This window comes from Triturus cristatus, chromosome 1_2 (assembly GCF_964204655.1).
Source record: "Triturus cristatus chromosome 1_2, aTriCri1.1, whole genome shotgun sequence".
NCBI classification, from domain to species: domain Eukaryota; kingdom Metazoa; phylum Chordata; class Amphibia; order Caudata; family Salamandridae; genus Triturus; species Triturus cristatus.
In genome coordinates, this window is record NC_140580.1 from 117,371,981 (window position 1) to 117,392,098 (window position 20,118).

Below are 20,118 nucleotides of genomic sequence, written 5' to 3' on the forward strand. Positions count from 1 at the left end.
GGCACACATCCCTGTGCGCTATGCCCACAACCTACACTGCCCTGGCATACATCAGCCAACCCTCTAGCTGGGTGCCCTATGCCAGTGGTGTGGGCACAGGAGCATCAGCCCTGTGCCACTACAGTACCCAGGTCCATTCCTGGGCACTGTAAGTGCAGGGCTGCTATTTAAGAGTATACAGTGCTGAGAGCTCGTCAAACACGAACTCCACAGCACCATGATGGCAACACTGGAGACTGAGAAGTTTGGTATCAAACTTCTCAGCACATTAAACCCGCACTGATGCCAGTGTGAGATTTAATGCACAAAGCACTACAGAGGGCATCTTAGAGATGCCCCCTGAAACCTAACCTGCAATCCACGTCTTGTCTGAGAGGCTGCCTAGGCTGCCACACAGCAGACAAATGTTGCTGGACCCCTGGGTGGAGAGCTCCCGCTCTCCTGGGCCTGCAACAATGCACATCCTGGGCGAGGTGCTAGGTCTCCTCCCCCAGGATGGGCAAGGGGGAAGCTTCAAAGGCATGCCGCCTTTATAAGCTTCTCCAGGCCACTTGCTTTACTCAGTAACTGGCCCCCACCGGTTCTGACCCCCACTCTGGCGGGAAGACTGGCCGGAAACCCCAGGTAAGCACAGGGGATGTGCCAGCCTCTGCCAACCCCACCCCTCAGGTGGGGGAGGCGAGGTGAAGCACATCTCCGGGCTCTCTCCATCTTGAAGATGGGAAGCCCTGCCCAATCAGGACTAGGCTACTGCCCCCCTCCCACAGGATGGGGGTGTACCCACCCCAGGGCAGGGACCCATTGGTCCCTGCCCTTTACCTACCTGTAACACCCCTAAATCTAGTATTTAGGGGCACCCTGAACCTTCCTTCCTTAGATTCCAGATTCTGAAAAAGCAAAGAAGAACAAGAAGAAAGAAGGCTTGCCGTGCAGATGCTAAGAAGAGGAAGACATCAACTTTGGCCCCAGCCCTACTGGCCTGTCAACCCTCGAACCTGCTCCTGCTAAATCCCAGCACCTCCTGTGGCCAGCAACCTCACAAACCCCGGAGGAACCTGGCTACCTTGTGACTCTGAGCATCTGGGACTCCCATGAGCAGTGGCTCTGCTCAAATCAAGTTTCTAACCCCTGGCATCAGCCCGGAACCGCAAAACCTGCACACTCTGCACCCACCAATCCTGGCCTGTGCCGGAGAGGACAAAGACCCCGAGGACATCCCCCCCGGCGACTGTGACGCTCCTGACGACGCCTGCAGCCTCAGAACCAGGGACCCCACCCAACCACCGTCAACAGAGGGTAAGATTTCCTGACATCAAATGGCACCCCTGCACCCAGTGCCCTGCGGCCCCCTGTGCCCGACTCCTGGGTACCTACCTATCCTCCAACTACCCAACTTACCTCTCGAAGCGGTGGTGGCACCCGAAGAATCTTTGTCCCCGAGCTTGCAGCCTTTGTTCGTCCTTGAGCTTTCTCATTGAAATCCATTTAACGCCCAAAGGCTCAAAAGCACCCTGCACCCAGCCGCCCGAGTGGCCCTGGCAGTGCAACTTCTACTCCTACCTACTTCCCCATTTGCCCTGAGCAAGTGACCAGGAGCCCAGCTCCCACAGCCGCGTGGCCTGCTCGTCAGCAGCCACCAACCAAGGCCCCCCCTGCCTCCCATAGGATACCATTGAGCCTAACTCACTCTGCACCCAGCCGCCCCAGTGCCGCTGAGGGTGTAACAACTGTACCAACCTGACCCTGGGAGACCCCTGAGTCTGTGCCCAGAACCTTAACTCTGCCAGTCGAGTACTTACCCATAAGCCGATAACTCACTTTTCTTCAATAGGGTAACATGGACTAGTTTCTTCTGAAATTTCTTCTGTGTGTGGAGTTTCTAAAACTTAAAAACTTCACCTAAAATCAAATGAGTAACAAAAACGGAAATACTCACCTGCTATTAGGAGAGATCCCAGTGCTGGATCTTGGTGCCCAGCACTGACCATGAAAAGTACTCACAATCGTACTTACCACTAACCCAATTTTCTTCTATAGGAAATCATTGACTGTTTTTCTGTGAAATTTCTTCTAAGAGTCGATTTTTGCAAACTACAAATATTCTTTAAAATACAAACTGTGAAAACGTAATTACTTACCTCTTTTAGATAGAGGTCCCCGTACTGAGCCTAGGAGCCCAGCCCTGGATTACAAAAGTAACAAAAACATACTTTACCCGTAACTTGAATTTTCTTCCATAGGGAACCATTGACTGTTTTTCTATGAAATTTCTTCTAAGTGTCGATTTTGCAAACTTATAAATATTCCTTAAAAATCGCCTGTGTAACTTAAACGCAGTTTCTCAACTGCTTACAGGTGATACACTAGTGCTGGATCTAGGATCCAAAACTGACCTAGAAAAAGTAACCATAACCCCACTTACCTGCTAAGTGAATATCCTTCCATAGGATAACATTGGTAATTTGATTAGCAAAAGTTTTTAAGTGTCAACTATTAAAATAGCATAATATTGCTTAAAAATTACAACAGTAACTAAAACGAATTTACTCACTTGTTTCCAAGAACTGTCCCAGGGCTGAATCTAGGATCCAGTCCTGGAGTTAGAAAAGTAATCCTGAAAGTAATCAATTGCAAATAACTTAAAATTCACATTGAGCTCAATGTATTATTGTGTTTGAAATTGTGTTGCCTATTGCAACCAAACTAACTATAATCTGCAAAATTCAATTGCCTATTGCAAAGAATTTAACTAAAGCATCTCATTCTGAGAAAGTATATTTTGATAACTATTGTTGGTTCTAAAATAAAAACAACCATTTCTTTTTCATATAAACCATTGGCCTAGAGTTCAGTTATTGAGTGTGTGAGACCATTTGCTGGCTGAGTGTGTACAACAAATGCTTTACACTGTCCTCTGATACTGCCTTACTGCTCGACCAAGCTACCACTTTAGAGAGTAAGGTTATATCTAACTTTAACCTCTGCCAAACCTCTGGAGACTGTGGACTCTGTACACACTGTACCTATTTGGGAACAGTATATACAGAGCCACTTTCTCACAGAGCCCGCATATGCCATCTGGCATGTTGCACCAGTAGGATGCAGGAGGCCATCAGGCCCAGGAGCCGGAGGGTCATCCTGACTGAAACCCGGGATAGAGGCTGAAAGATCGGAATCAGAGCCTGAATATCCCGGACTCGTTGTTCGGGAGGATAAACCCGAAACTGCGTCGAATCCAGAACTGCTCCGATGAAGGGGAGCTCCTGAGAGGGTCTCAGGTGTGACTTTGGCACGTTGATGGAGAACCCCAGCAAATGCAGGAGGTCGGCCGTAGTCTGGAGGTGGGAGACGACTGTCTGGGGCGAACCGGCCTTCAACAACCAGTCGTCGAGGTAGGGGAAGACTGACACTCCTGACCTGCGCAGATGAGCTGCGACCACCGCCATCACTTTGGTGAACACCCGAGGGGTGCTGGTAAGGCCGAAGGGGAGCACAGCAAATTGAAAATGCTCGTGGCCTACCGTGAACCGCAGGTAACGCCGTTGGGCTGGCAGGACGGGTATGTGAAAATAGGCATCCTGCAAGTCCAACGCTATCATCCAGTCTCCAGGGTCGAGGGCAGCCATGACCTGAGCCAGAGGCAACATCTTGAACTTCTCCTTCCGGAGGAAGCGATTGACGTTCCTGAGGTCCAAGATGGGGCGCAGGCCCCCTTTGTCCTTCTTGGGGACCAGAAAGTAGTGGGAACAACAACGTCGCCAAGGCTGGAGAGTCGCCAAGTGTTCCCCTGACATGCGGTGGGACTGAGGTGGCATGGCTGGAGGGGTGGACTGAAAGGGAAGGGAGTAACCCTTGCAGATGATCTGCAACACTGTAAGAAAGTGGGTTTCTGTTGCAGTAACCCCCCCCCCCTTTTTTGCCTAATAGCTGATGCACTTTTCCTTGTTGTGCCCTGGGCTCCTGCCTATCAGGTGCCCAGGGCATGTGTTCCTTCCCTAAAAAACTGTCTAACAGCCAAAACCCAAATTGGCAAACCCTGGCCACATGTCAGCCCCTTGTAAATGGTACCCTAGGTACCCAGGGCCTTGTGACCAGGGAAGGCCTCTAAGGGCTGCAGCACTCATTGTCCCACCCTTAGAGGCCCTGTACCCTAACACACACACACTGCTCTTGCAGGCTGGGTGTCTGGATACAAGACAAAACAGAGAGTCGACATAGCACACATCCCTGTGTGCCATGCCCACAACCTACACTGCCCTGACATACATCAGCCACCCCTCTAGCTGGGTGCCCTATGCCAGTGGTGTGGGCACAGAGGCAGGATCCCTGTGCCCCTACAGTACCCAGGTCCATTCCTGGGTCCTGTAAGTGCAGTGCTGCCAGCTAAGAGTATATGGTGCTGGGAGCTTGTCAAACACGAACTCCACAGCACCATAATGGCAGCACTGAAGACTGAGAAGTTTAGTATCAAACTGCTCAGCACATTAAATCCACACTGATGCCAGTGTGTGATTTAATGTACAAAACACCACAGAGGGCATCTTAGAGAGGCCCCCTGAAACCTAAACTTACAATCCACGTCTGTTCTGAGGCTGCCTAGGCTGCCACACAGCAGACATGTTTCTGGACCCCTGGGTAGGAGAGCCCCTGCTCTCCTAGGTCTGCAACAATGAACATCCTGGGCAAGGTGCTAAATCTCCTCCCCCAGGATAGGCAGGGGGAAGCTTCAAAGGCATGCCGCCTCTGTGAGCTTCCCCAGGCCACTGCAACCCCCCACTCTGGCGGGAAGCTTGGCCGGAAACCCCAAAAAAGGACAGGGGATGTGCCAGCCTGCCAACCCCACCCCTCAGGTGGGGGAGGCTAGGTGAAGCACATCTCCGGGCTCTCGCCATCTTGAAGATGGGAAGCTCTGCGCAATCAGGACTAGGCTCCTGCCCCCCTCCCACAGGAGAGAGGCAGGATAGGGGGTGTACCCACCCCAGGACAGGGACCCATTGGCCCCTGCCCTTCACCTACCTGTAACGCCCCTAAATCTAGTATTTAGGGGCACCCTGAACCTTCCTTCCCCAGATTCCAGATTCCAAACTACAAAGAAGAGCAAGAAGAAAGAAGACCTGCCCTGCAGCTGATAAAAAGAGGAAGACACCAACTGCTTTGGCCCCAGCCCTACCGGCCTGTCGACCCTCGAACCTGCTACTGCTCCAACCCGGCATCTCTTGTGGCCAGCAACCTCACAAACCCCGGAGGACCTGACTACCTTTTGGCTCTAAGCACCTGGGACTCCCATGAGTAGAGGCTCTACTCAAAACCTATCTCTAATCCCTGGCAGCAGCCCGGCACCGCGAACCCAGCACACTCTGCACCAGCCAAGCCTGGCCAGTGCCGGAGTGAACAAAGACCCTGAGGACGACCCCACGGCGACTGTGACCCCGAGTCCGGCACCCAAGGACGTCCCTCGACACTCCTGAAGTAGCCTGCAGCCTCAGAACAAGGTGCCCCCCCAACCGCAATCAACAGAGGGTAAGATTTCCAGACACCAAAAGGCACCCCTGCACGCGGCGCCCCACGGCCCGTGTGCCCAATCCCAGGGTACCTACCTATCCTCCAACTACCCAACTTACCTCTCGAAGTGGTGGTGGCACCTGAAGAGTCCTCGTCCCCGAGCTTGCAGTCTTTTTCTAAACCGGAGATTTCCCATTGAAATCAATAGAGCGCCTGAAGGCTCAAAAGCACTCTGCATCCAGAGTGGCCCTGGCAGTGAAAACTCTACACCTACCTACTTCCCCACTTGCCCTGAGTAAGTGACCAGGAGCCCAGCTCCCACAGCCGCGTGGCTTGCCCGTCAGCAGCCACCAACCAAGGCCCCCCTATCCCTCATAGGATAACATTGGGCCTAACTCTCTCTGCTCCCGGCCGCCCTAGAGCCGCTGAGGGTGAACCAACTGTACCTACCTGACCCTGCGGGACCCCTGAGTCTATGCCCAGAACCTCAACTCTGCCAGTCGAGTACTTACCCTTAAACCGCAAACTCTATTTAACTCATAGGGTAACATTGACTGGCTTTCCTGAAATTTCTTTTAAGTGTGAACTTTTCAAATCTTAAAAAATTCACCAAAAATCAGCCGAGTAACGAAAACGAAATTATTCACCTGCTCTTAGGTGAGCTCCCAGAGCAGGATCTTGGTGCCCAGCACTGACTCTGAAAAAGACTTACAACTGTACTTACCCTTAACTCAATTTTCTTCCATAGGAAACCATTGACTGTTTTTCTTCTGTCGATTTCTGCAATCTTTAAATATTCCTCAAAAATCGTATAATATCTGAAAACGTAATTACTTACCTGTTTTGTATAAAGGTCCCAGTACTGAGTCTAGGCACCCAGTACTGGAATACAAAAGTAACGAGAACATACTGTACCTGCAACCTGAGTTTTCTTCCATAGGGAATCATTGACGGTTTTCTTAGAAATATTTTCTGTCAACTTTTAAAATCGCTAAATATTGTTTAAAAATCATTACAGTAATTAAGTCGACTTTCATCACTTGATTCTGAGTACTGACCCAGGACTGAACCTAGGATCCAGTTATGGAATTCCAAAAGTAATCCTAAAAGTAATCTGAGGCAAATAACATGAAACTTCCATTGAACTCAATGTATTATTGTGTTTAAAATAGTGTTGCCTATTGCAACCGCTTGTAACTGTTTACAAAAGTCAATTACATCTTGCAAAAGTATTTATATAAAGCATCTCTCATTCTGAGAAAGTATATTTTAATTCCAATTGTTGGTTCTAAAATAAAACAAGCATATATTTTTTATATATAAATCATTGGCCTAGAGTTCAGTTATTGAGTGTGTGAGACCATTTGCTGACTGAGTGTGTACAACAAATGCTTTACACTGTCCTCTGATACTGCCTTACTGCTCGACCAAGCTACCACTTTAGAGAGTAAGGTTATATCTAACTTTAGCCTCTGTCAAACCCTTGGGGACTGTGGACTCTGTACACCCTGTACCTATTTCGGAACAGTATATACAGAGCCACTTTCTCACAAACACCCACTTGTCCGATGGCGGATCCTGACACTCACTGGCATGGGGTACTCCACAAAGCTCGGATTAGGAAGGTTTGGCAGTAGAAGCAGCGGGGGCGGAGGTGGACTGGCACCCACGCTGATTTCCAGACCCACCCCTGCAGAAGCGGCGTCCATGGCCGCGCTGCGACTGGTCTGCACAGGCTTGCTGAAGGAACGCGCCTGGGCGCCCCTGCCGTTGCCACGAAAGGAACGAAAACCAGGAGTGGCTGGGCTTTTCGTAGAAAGACCTAAGGACTTGGCCATAGCCTACGAGTCCTTAAAACGCTCCAGGACTTATCGCCAAACAGGCAGATGCCATCAAAGGGCATGTCCATGAGTGAGCTTTGTACATCTGGCAAGAACCCGGTAGATCTCAACCAGGCGTGGCGACGAAGCGCCACAGTCGTAGCAACGGCTCTACCCAGTGAGTTCGTGGTGTCCAAACCACACCGAATGGTGAACCTAGCCGCATCCTTACCCTCGGCAACAGCTTGAGACAGCACAGCTTGGGCCTCTTCAGGACACTGAAGCAACACCTGTGCAACGGCATCCCACACCGCGTGAGAATAGCGGCCCAAGAGGCATGCGGCGTTCACTGACTGCAGCCCTAAGCTGGCCGAAGGGAACAACCGCTTGCCGAACTGCTCCAGCTTCTTAAGAGTCCTTATCTGGCGGAGCCGTGGGAAAGGCGCTCTGGGACGTTGAAGCTTGGATGACCAACCTCTCGGTCGTAGGATGAGTGGCCAGAAAGGCAGGGTCACCCGGCGCCGGGCGATGACGCCTGGCGACATTCTTATCCACTGGGGGCCCTGTGGCTGGCCGTGACCAGGTGCCCAGCAAGACGTCAGTGAGGATGCCGTTAAATGGCAGCAGGGCTCCGACGAAATGGACGCCGTCTAGAGCACCTCAGTGAGGAGATTCGTTTTCAGGGCCACCATAGGTAGATCAAGGTGGAGGACCTCAGCGGCCTGACGAAGCACCATCGTGTACGAGGCGCCCTCCATGGTAGGCGGAGGAGAGGCAAACCCCGGGTCAGAGGAGAGATCGAGCCGCCGGTCTCCTCTAACTAGTCCGCCCAGTCCTGCATGGAGTCATACTGACGAGCAAGCAGGTCCTCGGACCCCTCCCAGTCATCCTCCGCCGCAGCAGGAGGGACACACTGTGGCGGCAGGGACTGGGGAAGGAACAAACGGCGCTGGGAACGGCGCCGGACAGGCCGAACCGGCGCCGTGTCCCAGTGTGGATCCCAAGTAGGGACAAAAGTGTCCGAGAACCGGGGCAGGGGCGGGACAAATGGTACCTGTGAGAAAGTGGCTCTGTATATACTGTTCCTTAATAGGTACAGGGTGTACAGAGTCCATAGACCCCAAGGGTTTAACAGAGGTTAAAGTTAGATATAACCTTACTCTCCAAAGTGGTAGCCTGGTCGAGCAGTAAGGCAGTATCAGAGGACAGTGTAAAGCATTTGTTGTACACACTCAGTCAGCAAATAGTTCCACACACTCAATAACTGAACTCTAGGCCAATGGTTTGTATATAAAAAATATATGCTTGTTTTATTTTAGAACCAACACTTGGAATTAAAATATACTTTCTTGACAGGAGATGTTTCATAAAAATACTTTTGTATATGTAACAGACTTTTTAGTAAACAGTTACAAGTAGTTGCAGTAGGCAACTCTATTTCTAAACACAATACATTGAGCCCAATGATAAATTCAAATTATATGTAACAGATTACTTTGTAGATTACTTTTGTAATTCCAGGCTTGGATCCTAGATCCAGTCCTGGGTCAGTTCTCAGAATCAGCTGTTGAAAGTCGACTTTGGTACTGTAATGATTTTTAACTAATATGTAGCTATTTCAAAAGTGAGCACTTAGAAAATATTTCAGAGCAAACAATCAATGAGTCCCTATGGAGGGAAATGTAGGTTACAGGTACAGTAGGTTACTGTTACTTTTGTAATCCAGTACTGGGTGTCTACACTCAGTACTGGGACCTTTATCCAAAACAGGTAAGTAATTACGTTTTCAGATGGTATATTTTTGATGAATATTTAGAAATTGCAGAAATCAACACTTAGAAGAAATTTCACAGAAAAGCAGTCAATGGTTTTCTATGGAAGAAAAATGAGTTAAAGGTAAGTATAGTTGTGGGTACTTTTCAGAGTCAGTGCTGGGCACCAAGATCCAGCACTGGGAGCTCACCTAAGAGCAGGTGAGTAAATTCGTTTTTGTCACTCGGCTGATTTTTGGTGATTATTTGAAGATTTGAAAATTCCACACTTAGAAGAATTTTCAAGAAAAAGCCAGTCAATGTTACCCTATGTGGAAAATGAAGTTAGCGGTTTAAGGGTAAGTACTGGACTGGCAGAGTTGAAGTTCTGGGCATAGACTCAGGGGTCCCCCAGTGTCAGGTAGGTACAGTTAGTTCACCCTCAGCGGTTTCAGGACGGCCGGGTGCAGAGAGAGTTAGGCCCAATGTTATCCTATGAGGGATAGCGGGGCCTTGGTTGGTGGCTGCTGTCTGGCAAGCCACGCGGCTGTGGGAGCTGGGCTCCTGGTCACTTACTCAGGGCAAGTGGGGAAGTAGGTTAGAGTAGAGTTTTCACTGCCAGGGCCACTCGGGCGGCTGGATGCAGGGTGCTTTTGAGCCGTCGGGCGCTCAATTGGTTTCTATGGGAAATCTCCGGTTTGGAAAAAGACTGCAGGATCGGGGACGAGGACTCTTCAGGTGCCACCACCACTTCGAGGGGTAAGTTGGGTAGTTGGAGGATAGGTAGGTACCCCGGGATCGGGCACAGAGGGCCGTGGGGCGGCGGGTGCAGGGGTGCCTTTTGGTGTCGGGAAATCTTACCCTCTGTTGATCGCGGTTGGGGTGGCACTCTGTTCTGAGGCTGCAGGCTTCTCCAGGATTGTCGAGGGGGGTCCTTGGGTGCCGGACTCGGGGTCACAGTCGCCATGGGGTCGTCCTCGTGGGTTTAGTTCACTCCGGTACCGGCCAGGCTTGGCGGGTGCAGAGTGGGCTGGGATCGCGGTTCCGGGCTGCTGCCAGGGGTGAAAGGTAGGTTCTGAGTAGAGCCTCTACTCATGGGAGTCCCAGGGAATCAGAGTTCAAAGGTAGCCAGGTCCTCCGGGGTTTCTGAGGCTGCTGGCCACAAGAGATGCCGTGCTGGAGCAGGAGCAGGTTCGAGGGTCGACAGGCCGGTAGGGCTGGGGCCAAAGCAGTTGGTGTCTTCCTCTTTTTAGCAGCTGCAGGGCAGGTCTTTGTTCTTCTTGCTCTTCTTGTAGTTTCGAATCTGGGATCTGGGGAAGGAAGGTTCAGGGTGCCCCTAAATACTAGATTTAGGGGCGTTACAGGTAGGTGAAGGCCAGGGACCTATGGGTCCTTATCCTGGGGTGGGTACACCCCCTATCCTGCCTCTCTCCTGTGGGAGGGGGGCAGTAGCCTAATCCTGATAGGGTAGGGCCTCCCATCTTCAAGATGGCGAGAGCCCGGAGATGTGCTTCACTTCGACTCCCCCACCTGAGGGGTGGGGTGGGCAGGCTGGCACATCCCCCGCCAGAGTGGGGGTTGCAGTGGCCTGGGGAAACTCCTAGAGGCGGCAGGCCTTTGAAGCTTCCCTGTGCTCATCCTGGGGGAGGAGATTTATCACATCACCCAGGATGTGCATTGTTGCAGGCCCGGGAGAGCAGGGGCTCTCCCACCCAGGGGTCCAGCACCGTGTCTGCTGTGTGGCAGCCTGGGCAGCCTCAGAGCAGACGTGGATTGTAGGTTAGTTGTAAGGGGGCATCTCTAAGATGCCCTCTGGGGTGCTCGGTACATTAAATCCCACACTGGCATCAGTGTGGGTTTAATGTGCTGAGAAGTTTGATACCAAACTTCCCAGTCTTCAGTGCTGCCATTATGGTGCTGTGGAGCTCGTGTTTGACGAGCTCTCAGCACCATGTACTTTTAAATGGCAGCACTGCACTTACAGTGCCCTGGAATGGACCTGGGTACTGTAGGGGCACAGGGCTCCTGCTCCTGTGCCCACACCATGGGCATAAGGCACCCAGCCAGAGGGGTGGCTGACATATGCCTTGGCAGTGTAGGTAATGGGCATGGCACACAGATGTGTGCCATGTCGACTCTTCATTTTTGTCCTGCACCCAGACACTCAGCCTGCAAAGGCAGTGTGTGTGTGTAAGGGCACAGGGCCTCTAAGGGTGGCACAATGAGTGCTGCAGCCCTTAGGGGCCTTCCCTGGTCACAAGGCCCTGGGTACCTAGGGTACCATTTACCAGGGGCTGACATGTGGCCAGGGTTTGCCAATTTGGAGTTTGTGTGTTTTAAGGAACGAACATAGGCCCTGGGCACCTGATTGGCAGGAGTCCAGGGTACACTCAGTCAAAGTACATTCAGCAATTTAGCAAAAAGTGGGGGCATACCATGCAAGAAAGATGGCACTTTCTCACAGTACCCACTGCGGTGCCGGAGGCGGAGCTGGCAGCAAGGGACCTTGTGGTGCCGTGGCTGGAGCCAGCGGTGCAGGATCAAGTGGCGCCGCGGCCAGATCCACCGGCGCCGACGGCCCAACAGGATCCGGACACGGGACCATGGGGCCCGAGGGCGCGCCGGCGGGAGCCCGAGGCCTAAACAGGCGGTCCAAGGTGGCAATAAATTCTAGCACCTGAGCGAGAGTCGCTGACGGACCAGGGTAAGGTGGGTAGGCTGCGCGACTCCCAGGCTCCGAAGGAGACACAGGGGCAGAACCCCCTGTCCCCCTCGTCCGCATACGGGGATCAACAGGGGGACATCGGAGAGCGACAACGCTTCTTTGACTTCTGTTTGTGTCGTCTCTTACCAGAATCCGAGGGTGAAGACTTGCAGCCCGAGGAGTGATGATGGTGGCCCCGCGAGCGTTCCCTGGAGCGGCCCCTAGACCGCGAACGGCGTGGGGACGAGTGCCGGACTTCAAACAGCTTCCGGCGCCGCTCCCTCAAGGCCTTCCGGGCCATGGCCAAACAGTCCATGCAGGCCTGGGAGTCGTCGTCGCTCTCCAGGCAGTAGAGAGACATTGCGGGGGTCCGCCACAGACATATTGCACCGGCAGGCCCTACAAGACTTTAAACCAGGCATCCCTATGACGCCAACTCAAACTTACAGGAGACAAAAAGTGTCAAAAAGATAGTAAAAAAGCGACTAAGGTACGTTCTCTAACTGGATCTGCGCTTACTGGTGCGGAAAAAGGAAGAACTGACGTCAGCGCACATGGGTGGCACCTAAGTAGTCTCCGTGACGTCATCTCGGCGCATACGACGCCAGCAACTGACGCGGAGCCGCACAACGCCACCTACTGACGCGCAGGGGTACTACTAACGAAAAAACGTTCCGGATCCAGTTTGACGCCTGGGGTAGTCTAAGGTAAGGAATCTATCACTAACGTGTCTCTTTCAGATGAAGAAGTTACTCCAACAGACTTTCCTACATTTCATTCTCTGAGATAGCAAAGGTGTGAAAGAGGGGTGGGTTTCGCTTTAATCATAAGAGGTCTGGCCAAAATTATAAATGGCAGACTTTAGGGTAGACCCATGGAGCCCAAGGAGAAAGAGCATAGCCAAACCTCTCTGGAACACTCTCGAAAAGATAGGACTCAGTACACTGAGTTGAATCAGCCATTCAGTGTTGGAAACAGCGGTTGTGAGGGACAACGAGTTGAGACCACTTACAATCATTATCGAGTTGCCAATATTAAGTAAAGTGCTCACTCACATGTCAGACAGTTGATAGAATTTAAGACGACACAAAGACAAAGACTGCAGTTAAAGAACCCCGCTCTTGTCTCGACCTGCCTTCATTTGAATCTTGGGAAAGTAGTATTGATGGAGCAGGGTTTTTCTTTAAAATTGAATACCTGTTTCATTTTCGCATGTTCTAATTAAAAGTACTACTGATTAATCATTAATTACTAAAGAGATGTTAAAGTCTTGCCTAACCAACCTTATTAACAACAGAATTACACGTGGGAATGCTATTGCATGGCTTCAATAATAAGTGAACTAAGTTGGTTAGCAAACTGACAGAAATCGATGTTGCTTATGTAATGTTATTGTGTTTGCGCTTATAATTAATATGCATTAATGGCTTCTGATGTCGCAAATGGCTAGATAAATACATACACATAAGGGTATTAGCTGGGGAATAACATTGTATAATCATTTCCGTGCAGTAATTCTGTTTTATGTCTATTTTCACTTAAGTTGACTAATGTGGCCTACCAGAAAATGGCTACCACCCGCAGCCTGCATTCGAGTAGATGGAAATTTTGCAAAGAGGCTTCGCGCTGCCTGTGACCTTGCCCACTCGACAAAACTGAAAAGCCATGATCATGACGACAAATCCAGGACGGATGCCAAGAGCCCCTGAACATGAAATTTGTTGCGAATAAGAATGCTGAACTTATGAACTGATGATCCCACCACTGGGATACAAATTATCTTAAATAGACATCCGTAGAAGTATCGAATTAGTCATGGACATTCAATTTTTCTATTCATTATTTGGGACAATCTAAGTGTGAGAAAATCTCGCACTGTATCGCAAATGTACCAAGAGGACATTATTTCCGCCATTTCATCCGTTCTGAATAGTAAAATGTAACATTACAGAATGTAAATTTAGTATAAATATTAGTAGACTAGAGAGGTCTAGCGCCACTTCTTCCCGAACTGATGATCCGAGGTCCCTATGCTGACGGAGAGGACGGTGACTCTACATGACGGCAAGAGACTCTGTTTCACCTACTGAGGACCGGTTCTGACTTAGGATCTGACATTTAGACAGAATAGGTAAATATGAGAGAAATGAATTTGCATTTAATTGGCTTTTCTTACAATTTTAGATAAACAAATATTTCTGTTTGAATCTCTGAGTCGGGTGGTTATTTCTTGTCATGTTTATTGAATTTATTTGTATATTCTTTGAAATGTTTTTCGCTAGATTTATAAGCAACTAGTTGGTCGCATTGACCTCAAAGTACATGCAGATTGGTTAGGTATATTGAAAGTGTTTCCCCTTATACATGGCACGGATAAGAGTGGTAGGATGAATGTTAGTGTAATGGGCCCCACCAGCGTGTGATGTGTGTGTGCGTGTGTGACTGTGAGATCACTCCGTCCGTGGAAGTAGAGGGGATTCGGAAGATCCGATCTGCACCAGTTTCTTCCTAAAGCATTAAATCTCATCTAGGAATTCCTCTTGCTGTGAAGATAACATTTCATAGAGATGGGGAAAAGTAAAGTCCCAGAAATAGAATCAGTGTGACGTCATGATAAAGCCAGGCAACTCCACCTGACACTCATCTTTTGATTGTGGTCCTAAAAGAAATTGGGGCAAGTCTTGTTCCACACCTGTGCCCTTCTGTCCAAACAAAGGAATGGTCCCTGAAGCTTAAAGATATTTCAAACTCCAGAGATGGGGGTTTAAAAGGCCAGCAAGAACAATTTTTTTTAAACCACTTGACTAGGGCCCATTGTCTGTTTCAAAGACGCCAAAGATGAATTAATTATTAAATACTAGGGGCTATGTTTTAAACACACAACCAGGGCACTAATGCCGTAAATCCTTTTCTCCAAAAATGCAATACATTAATTTAGTTTTGGGTTATAATAATCTAGGATTGTCTTTCTTTCATGGAAATTAGTTTGGAAATTGTACTGCGTGAATGTTTTTTAGTACTTGTGTTCATTCACCATATGCGCTTTCTCTGAGGAAAGTCATGCTGCTTGTGCCAAGCTACAAAGGGTAAGATTTGAAAGCCTTATTTTTAAGCAGTAACTTCATTTTAGAAATTGGGAGCTCAGCCATAGCAAACAAGACTAAAGAATCTCAGCCCCATACTTTCACAATTGATTATCCTACAAGTTTCTTTTCCAAAACAAAAAGGTAACAAACTTTATTAAAAGTCTTCTGGAAATATTTGCCAATGGGCTCGCCTAAGGCTTGCAAGACTAGGGGGCTTCCCCCAAAAATTTTTTATGTTACAGCGCAGAATAGAATACATACAGCTGCTGCAGTGTCCTTGCTTTCAGATAGCGCACTTTCTAAATCAGCCAGGCTCTCCAAGTTGGCAAATACCTTCTTTCCACTCAGTCCTGGTGGTTCCTTCAGTTTCTTCTGTTTCCTTTTAAGTGCCACAACGCCAACATCACATCTGGGGCAAAGCACCTACGTGACAAAGCAAATAACAGAAAGTTCTTCAGTGAAGGTACAGCTCAAAATTATATTTAGTTTGTATAATATAATACAATACAATAAAATACAGAATACAAGAACAAAATACTGTTATAATGCCATCCACTGGTTAAGGTTAATTTTTCCATGTGCCTGAAACTATCTTTTTAGAAGTGTGTAATGTCATTTGAAAGTTTATTTATTGGTTTCCTAGAAGAAACTAGGTAGCTCAGATGAATGGAGTTAATTATTACTGTGTTAAAAGAAACTGTGAGCAAACCCCTTGAGAAAAACACAAGCAATGAATAATAAGCCACACATCTTTTGAACTCGTATCGGATCGTTATCCAAATGATTACGAAGCTCCATCGGCTTATATTGAGTTAAACGACAAAAACTGTAAAGACAAGTGAGCATCAAATCCAGCATACTCTGGAACCACTAATCATAAACGTCTCCTGGGGACCTGTACATGGAAGATGGTCTCTATGATAACCGGGCAGGTCTCAACTGCCCTCAGAATCCTTTGCCTAGGCTGGTTAATATGTAGTTCCAAAGTTAACTGCACATCTCAAGGAGAGCTGTAGATTAGTTTTCACCTAGGTGATGGAGAAAGAGTGAGTTACTTACCTGTAACTGCAGTTATCCAGTATTGGTATCTTTCATAGATTCACATACCTGAATCATTCCCCATCGTCGGGATGGGAGTCCCCAGTACATAAATAAAGTAATGTCCCATTAGACATATATAGTAATAGGCCAAGGGTCTCACATTAGTAACAACTCCATGTCCTTTTGTAAAAAGGACCAAACTCTAGAGAAGAGCCAATCAGCTATCACCACCCTCTGGAACCCACCTGGAAAGAGCTCTAGTCCCTCAGATTTTCGGAAGCACAGTGCTAAGAAGGTGTATCACTGAGAGAACTAGGTGAGCCCTTCCAGGGGAGGCGGGTGAGTTGCATGTGAATCTATGAAAGATACCAATACTGGATAACTGCAGTTACAGGTAAGTAACGCATTCCTTATCCAGTATTAGGGTATCTTTCATAGATTCACATGCCTGAATCAGAGTAGTAAGCAATGATAAGCACATTTCGGATGGTACAGCATATAAAAATTCATCAGATAATAATATATCAATGTAAAACATAGAAAGTACCAAAGGTCAATCAAAGAAACCATTATGGAACACAATATAGAAATGTGCGTATAAAAGAAAGGATGGTGGGATGAAAAAAGGGCTCACCTCTAGCGAAATAGATGTCGCAACACCGCCTGTACCACCGCAGCATCCTTCCCGAGTTCCGTATCCAAGCAGTAATGCTTGGTAAATGTATGCGGCGTCTTCCATTTTGCCGCTCTGCAAATGTCTGTGATAGGGACACCCGCAAAGAGTACCATGGAAGTAGACATCGCTCTAGTGGAATGGGCTCGAACCGTGTAACGCAAGGGGTGGCCCGCTTGCTGATGACAAAAAGTAATAGCTCCAGAGATCCAACGAGAGATACTTTGTTTAGTCAGTGGAAGACATTTCCTAGGTCGACTGTAAGCCACAAAGAGTTGGTTGGATTTGCGAAACGATTTTGTCCTGTGAAGATAGAATTTAAGGCAGCGTTTAAGGTCTAGAGAGTGTAGAGTTCTTTCTGCCGCCGTTTGAGGATTCGGAAAAAAGGTCCATAAGACTATAGGTTCATTGAGGTGAAAGTCTGACAGGACTTTGGGCACGAATTTAGGATTAGTCCGCAGTATGATCCTGTCATGTTTGAACTGAAGAAAAGGATCTTGAACTGAGAATGCATGGAGCTCACTTACACACCTGGCAGAGGTAAGGGCTAGAAGGAGTGCTGTCTTCCAAGAAAGATACTCTTGCAACTCAGGAGCCAAGCCGATAACTTGAGAGATGCTGGATCCGGATGTAGGACTTGCTCCCGGTTCATTGTGAGGAGAGTGGGAAACGATTTCAAAGAGATCGGCGGCTCCAGAGAGAGAAGATGGAGCTCCGTGAACCAATGCTGACGTGGCCACGCCGGAGCTATTAGGATTAGCGTGCAGGGTTCTGTCTTCATTTTCCTGAGGACCCTGGGAATCAGGGTAATCGGTGGAAAAGCGTATGCAAAGACGTTGAATCACGCAATCGAAAATGCATTCTCTAGAGCTCCTCGTTGGGGATGCCAGCTTGCGTAATTTTGGCATTTGGCGTTCTGTTTGGTAGCAAATAGGTCCAGGAGAGGAGTACCCCATTGGGAGAATATGCGGTCGAGAGTCCGCTGGTTCAACTCCCATTCGTGGCATGTTGTTTTTTGCCTGCTTAGAGAATCAGCCAGTACGTTGTCTGTACCTGGAACATATTCCGCTCAAAGGGAAATGTTGTGATGGAGTAACCAGTTCCAGATCTTTTGAGATTAGTGAGATAGTGTCAGGGAACTAGTCCCTCCCTGCTTGGTCAGGTAGTGCATCGTCGTAGTATTGTCCGTCCGGACAGGCACTAGAGAACCTTTGATCCTGGGAAGGAACGCCAGGAGAGCCTGATAGACAGCTTGTAGCTCGAGGAGGTTTATGTGAAGCTTTCGTTCAGCAGGAGACCACTTCCCGCTGATTCGAAGTTTCTGGAGGAAAGGTCCCCAACCCTCCAGGGACGCATCTGTTGTGATGACCTGTGGAGAAGCCTGGAGCAAGAAAGGCAGACCTTGCGAAAGATTCCGTGGACGAGTCCACCACTGCAGAGCAGTGACCATCTGAGGGGTCACTTGAATGACATCGTCGAAGGATCCTTCGGATTGAATCCATTGAGCCAACAGTGCTTTCTGGAGAGGGCGCATGTGGAGGCGACAGTAAGGAACAAGCAGAATACAGGATGACATCATTCCGAGAAGGGATTTGAAGATGCGTACCGAGAGAGACTTCATGGATTTTATGTGACTTGCCAAATGAAGAAGTTTGTTCTGTCGCTCTTGTGATGGGAAAGCCTTAATTCTGGGTTGTGTCGAGAGTAGCACCCAGAAAGGTTATCTGCTGAGAAGGCTGGAGAACGGACTTATCCTGATTCAGAGGGAGTCCTAGGCGACTGAAAAGCTGCAGACAGGCGTCGGAAGACCTGGTCGCGCCGTCCAGAGAAGGAACCTTGACGAGCCAGTCGTCGAGATAGGGAAAGACCTGATGGTGTTGCTGTCTGAGATATGCTACCACTGGAGAGAGGCATTTCGTAAAAATGCGTGGAGCCGACTTGAGTCCAAACGGCAGGACTCGAACTGGTAATGTCTGCCTGCCACGGCGAACCTCAGGAATTTTTTGTGGTTTCTGTGGATATGGATATGAAAATAGGCATCCTGAAGATCCAAAGACACCATGTAGTCGTTTGCTTTGAGAAGGTGCAGCACTTCTTGGATGGTAACCATGTGAAACTACTGTTTCTTTAAAAATTTGTTGAGACTTCTCAAGTCCAGGATTGGTCTCCATTTCTCCTCCTTTTTGCACACCAGGAAAAAACGGGAGTAAAACCCTTTCCCCCGCTGACGAAGAGGAACACTTTCTATAGCTCCCTTCTGGAGCATGAGTGAAAGTTCCAGGAGCAACGGGTGGAGATTTTTGTGAAGCATAGGGTGAGGAGGGGTCTGGGGAGGAGTGTGAATAAACTCTAGTGAATGTCCAAACTGTATCATTTGAAGAACCTAGCGATCCGTTGTTATTCGTTTCCAATTGTTTAGGAAGTGGGTAACCCTTCCTCCAACTTTGAAGGGTGGAGAGGAGATGGGGATCGACGGTAGAGGAAAGTCATTGCCGCCAAGCAGCGTCCTTCTGTCGCCCTCCTTTTCCTCGAAAGGAGGTTTTAGGGTAAGATGATTGCTGTTGGTACTGTGGCCGATATTGTTGGTTGGAGGAGGAATAGGAAGGCCAATATTGTTGGTAACTTTCTCTGGTGGAAGATTGACCTCTACCCCTTGAGCCATGAAAAGGTTTTTTTTTTTTTAATTGAAGGTTACCCAAAGCCCTAGCTGTGTCAGTATCCTTTTTTATACCCTGAAGAGCCTCATCAATATGCGGGCCAAAGAGAAGCTGACCATCGTAGGGCATGTCCAGAATCTTTGTCTGGACTTCCGGCCGGAATGAAGTTGCCCTAAGCCAACCTTGGCGTCGTAGTACAGCAGCGCCAGCTAGTTGCCGAAAACCAGTAGAGGCGATTTCCATCGCACATTCGATCTCGGAAGCCGAACGTTCGCCCTCCAGCAAGATCTTCTTTGCTTCTTCCCTCGAGTCACCTGGCAAGGCTCCCAAGTATGGAGCAATGTCCGCCCACATCTGCCTGTTATAGCGCCCTAATAACGCTAAAGAATTTGACGCACGTACTGTCAATGCAGACATCGAAGAAAAATGTTTTCCAATATTATCAAGTAGTCTGCCTTCTTTGTCAGGAGGAGCAGACAGTGGGGCAGCAGGGTTTCTAGATTTTTTTCTGAGCAGCCTGAGTGAGCTTTGGATGTCCGGTAAGGCAGGCTGGAGCAGTGTCCGGAGCTCTGTATTTTTTGTCCAGCTGAGGCAACACTGGAGGAATCGAAGATGGATTGTGGATTATTTTTACACCCTGATCCCAGATGTAGTCAATAATAAGGACTGATTGTACAGACTTTTTGAAAGGTTCTTTGAAGTCATAAAGGAAACAATCTTGTTGGTGAGAAGGCATAGGGATCTGGAAACGCTGTGCGGCTCTTTCCAAGACATTATGAAAACCCCCGATATCCTCCGGAGGCGAATCAGCTTGAGTAGGCACCGGAGACGCTGGACAAGGGATAACATAATCATCCCACTCATCATGAGTCGATTGAGAATCA

General features: G+C 48.7%; 1 protein-coding gene across 1 annotated transcript in view; it reads right to left on the reverse strand.

Moving 5' to 3' along the window:
- LOC146866925 (lysine-specific demethylase 5B-like) overlaps window positions 1-20,118 on the reverse strand; it is a 717,572-nt gene that overhangs the window by 257,674 nt on the left and 439,780 nt on the right. Inside the window, exon 8 of the mRNA XM_085618314.1 lies at window positions 15,125-15,286. Within this exon, the coding sequence (XP_085474440.1) occupies window positions 15,125-15,286 (162 nt within the window). The remainder of the gene's footprint in view (window positions 1-15,124; window positions 15,287-20,118) is intronic.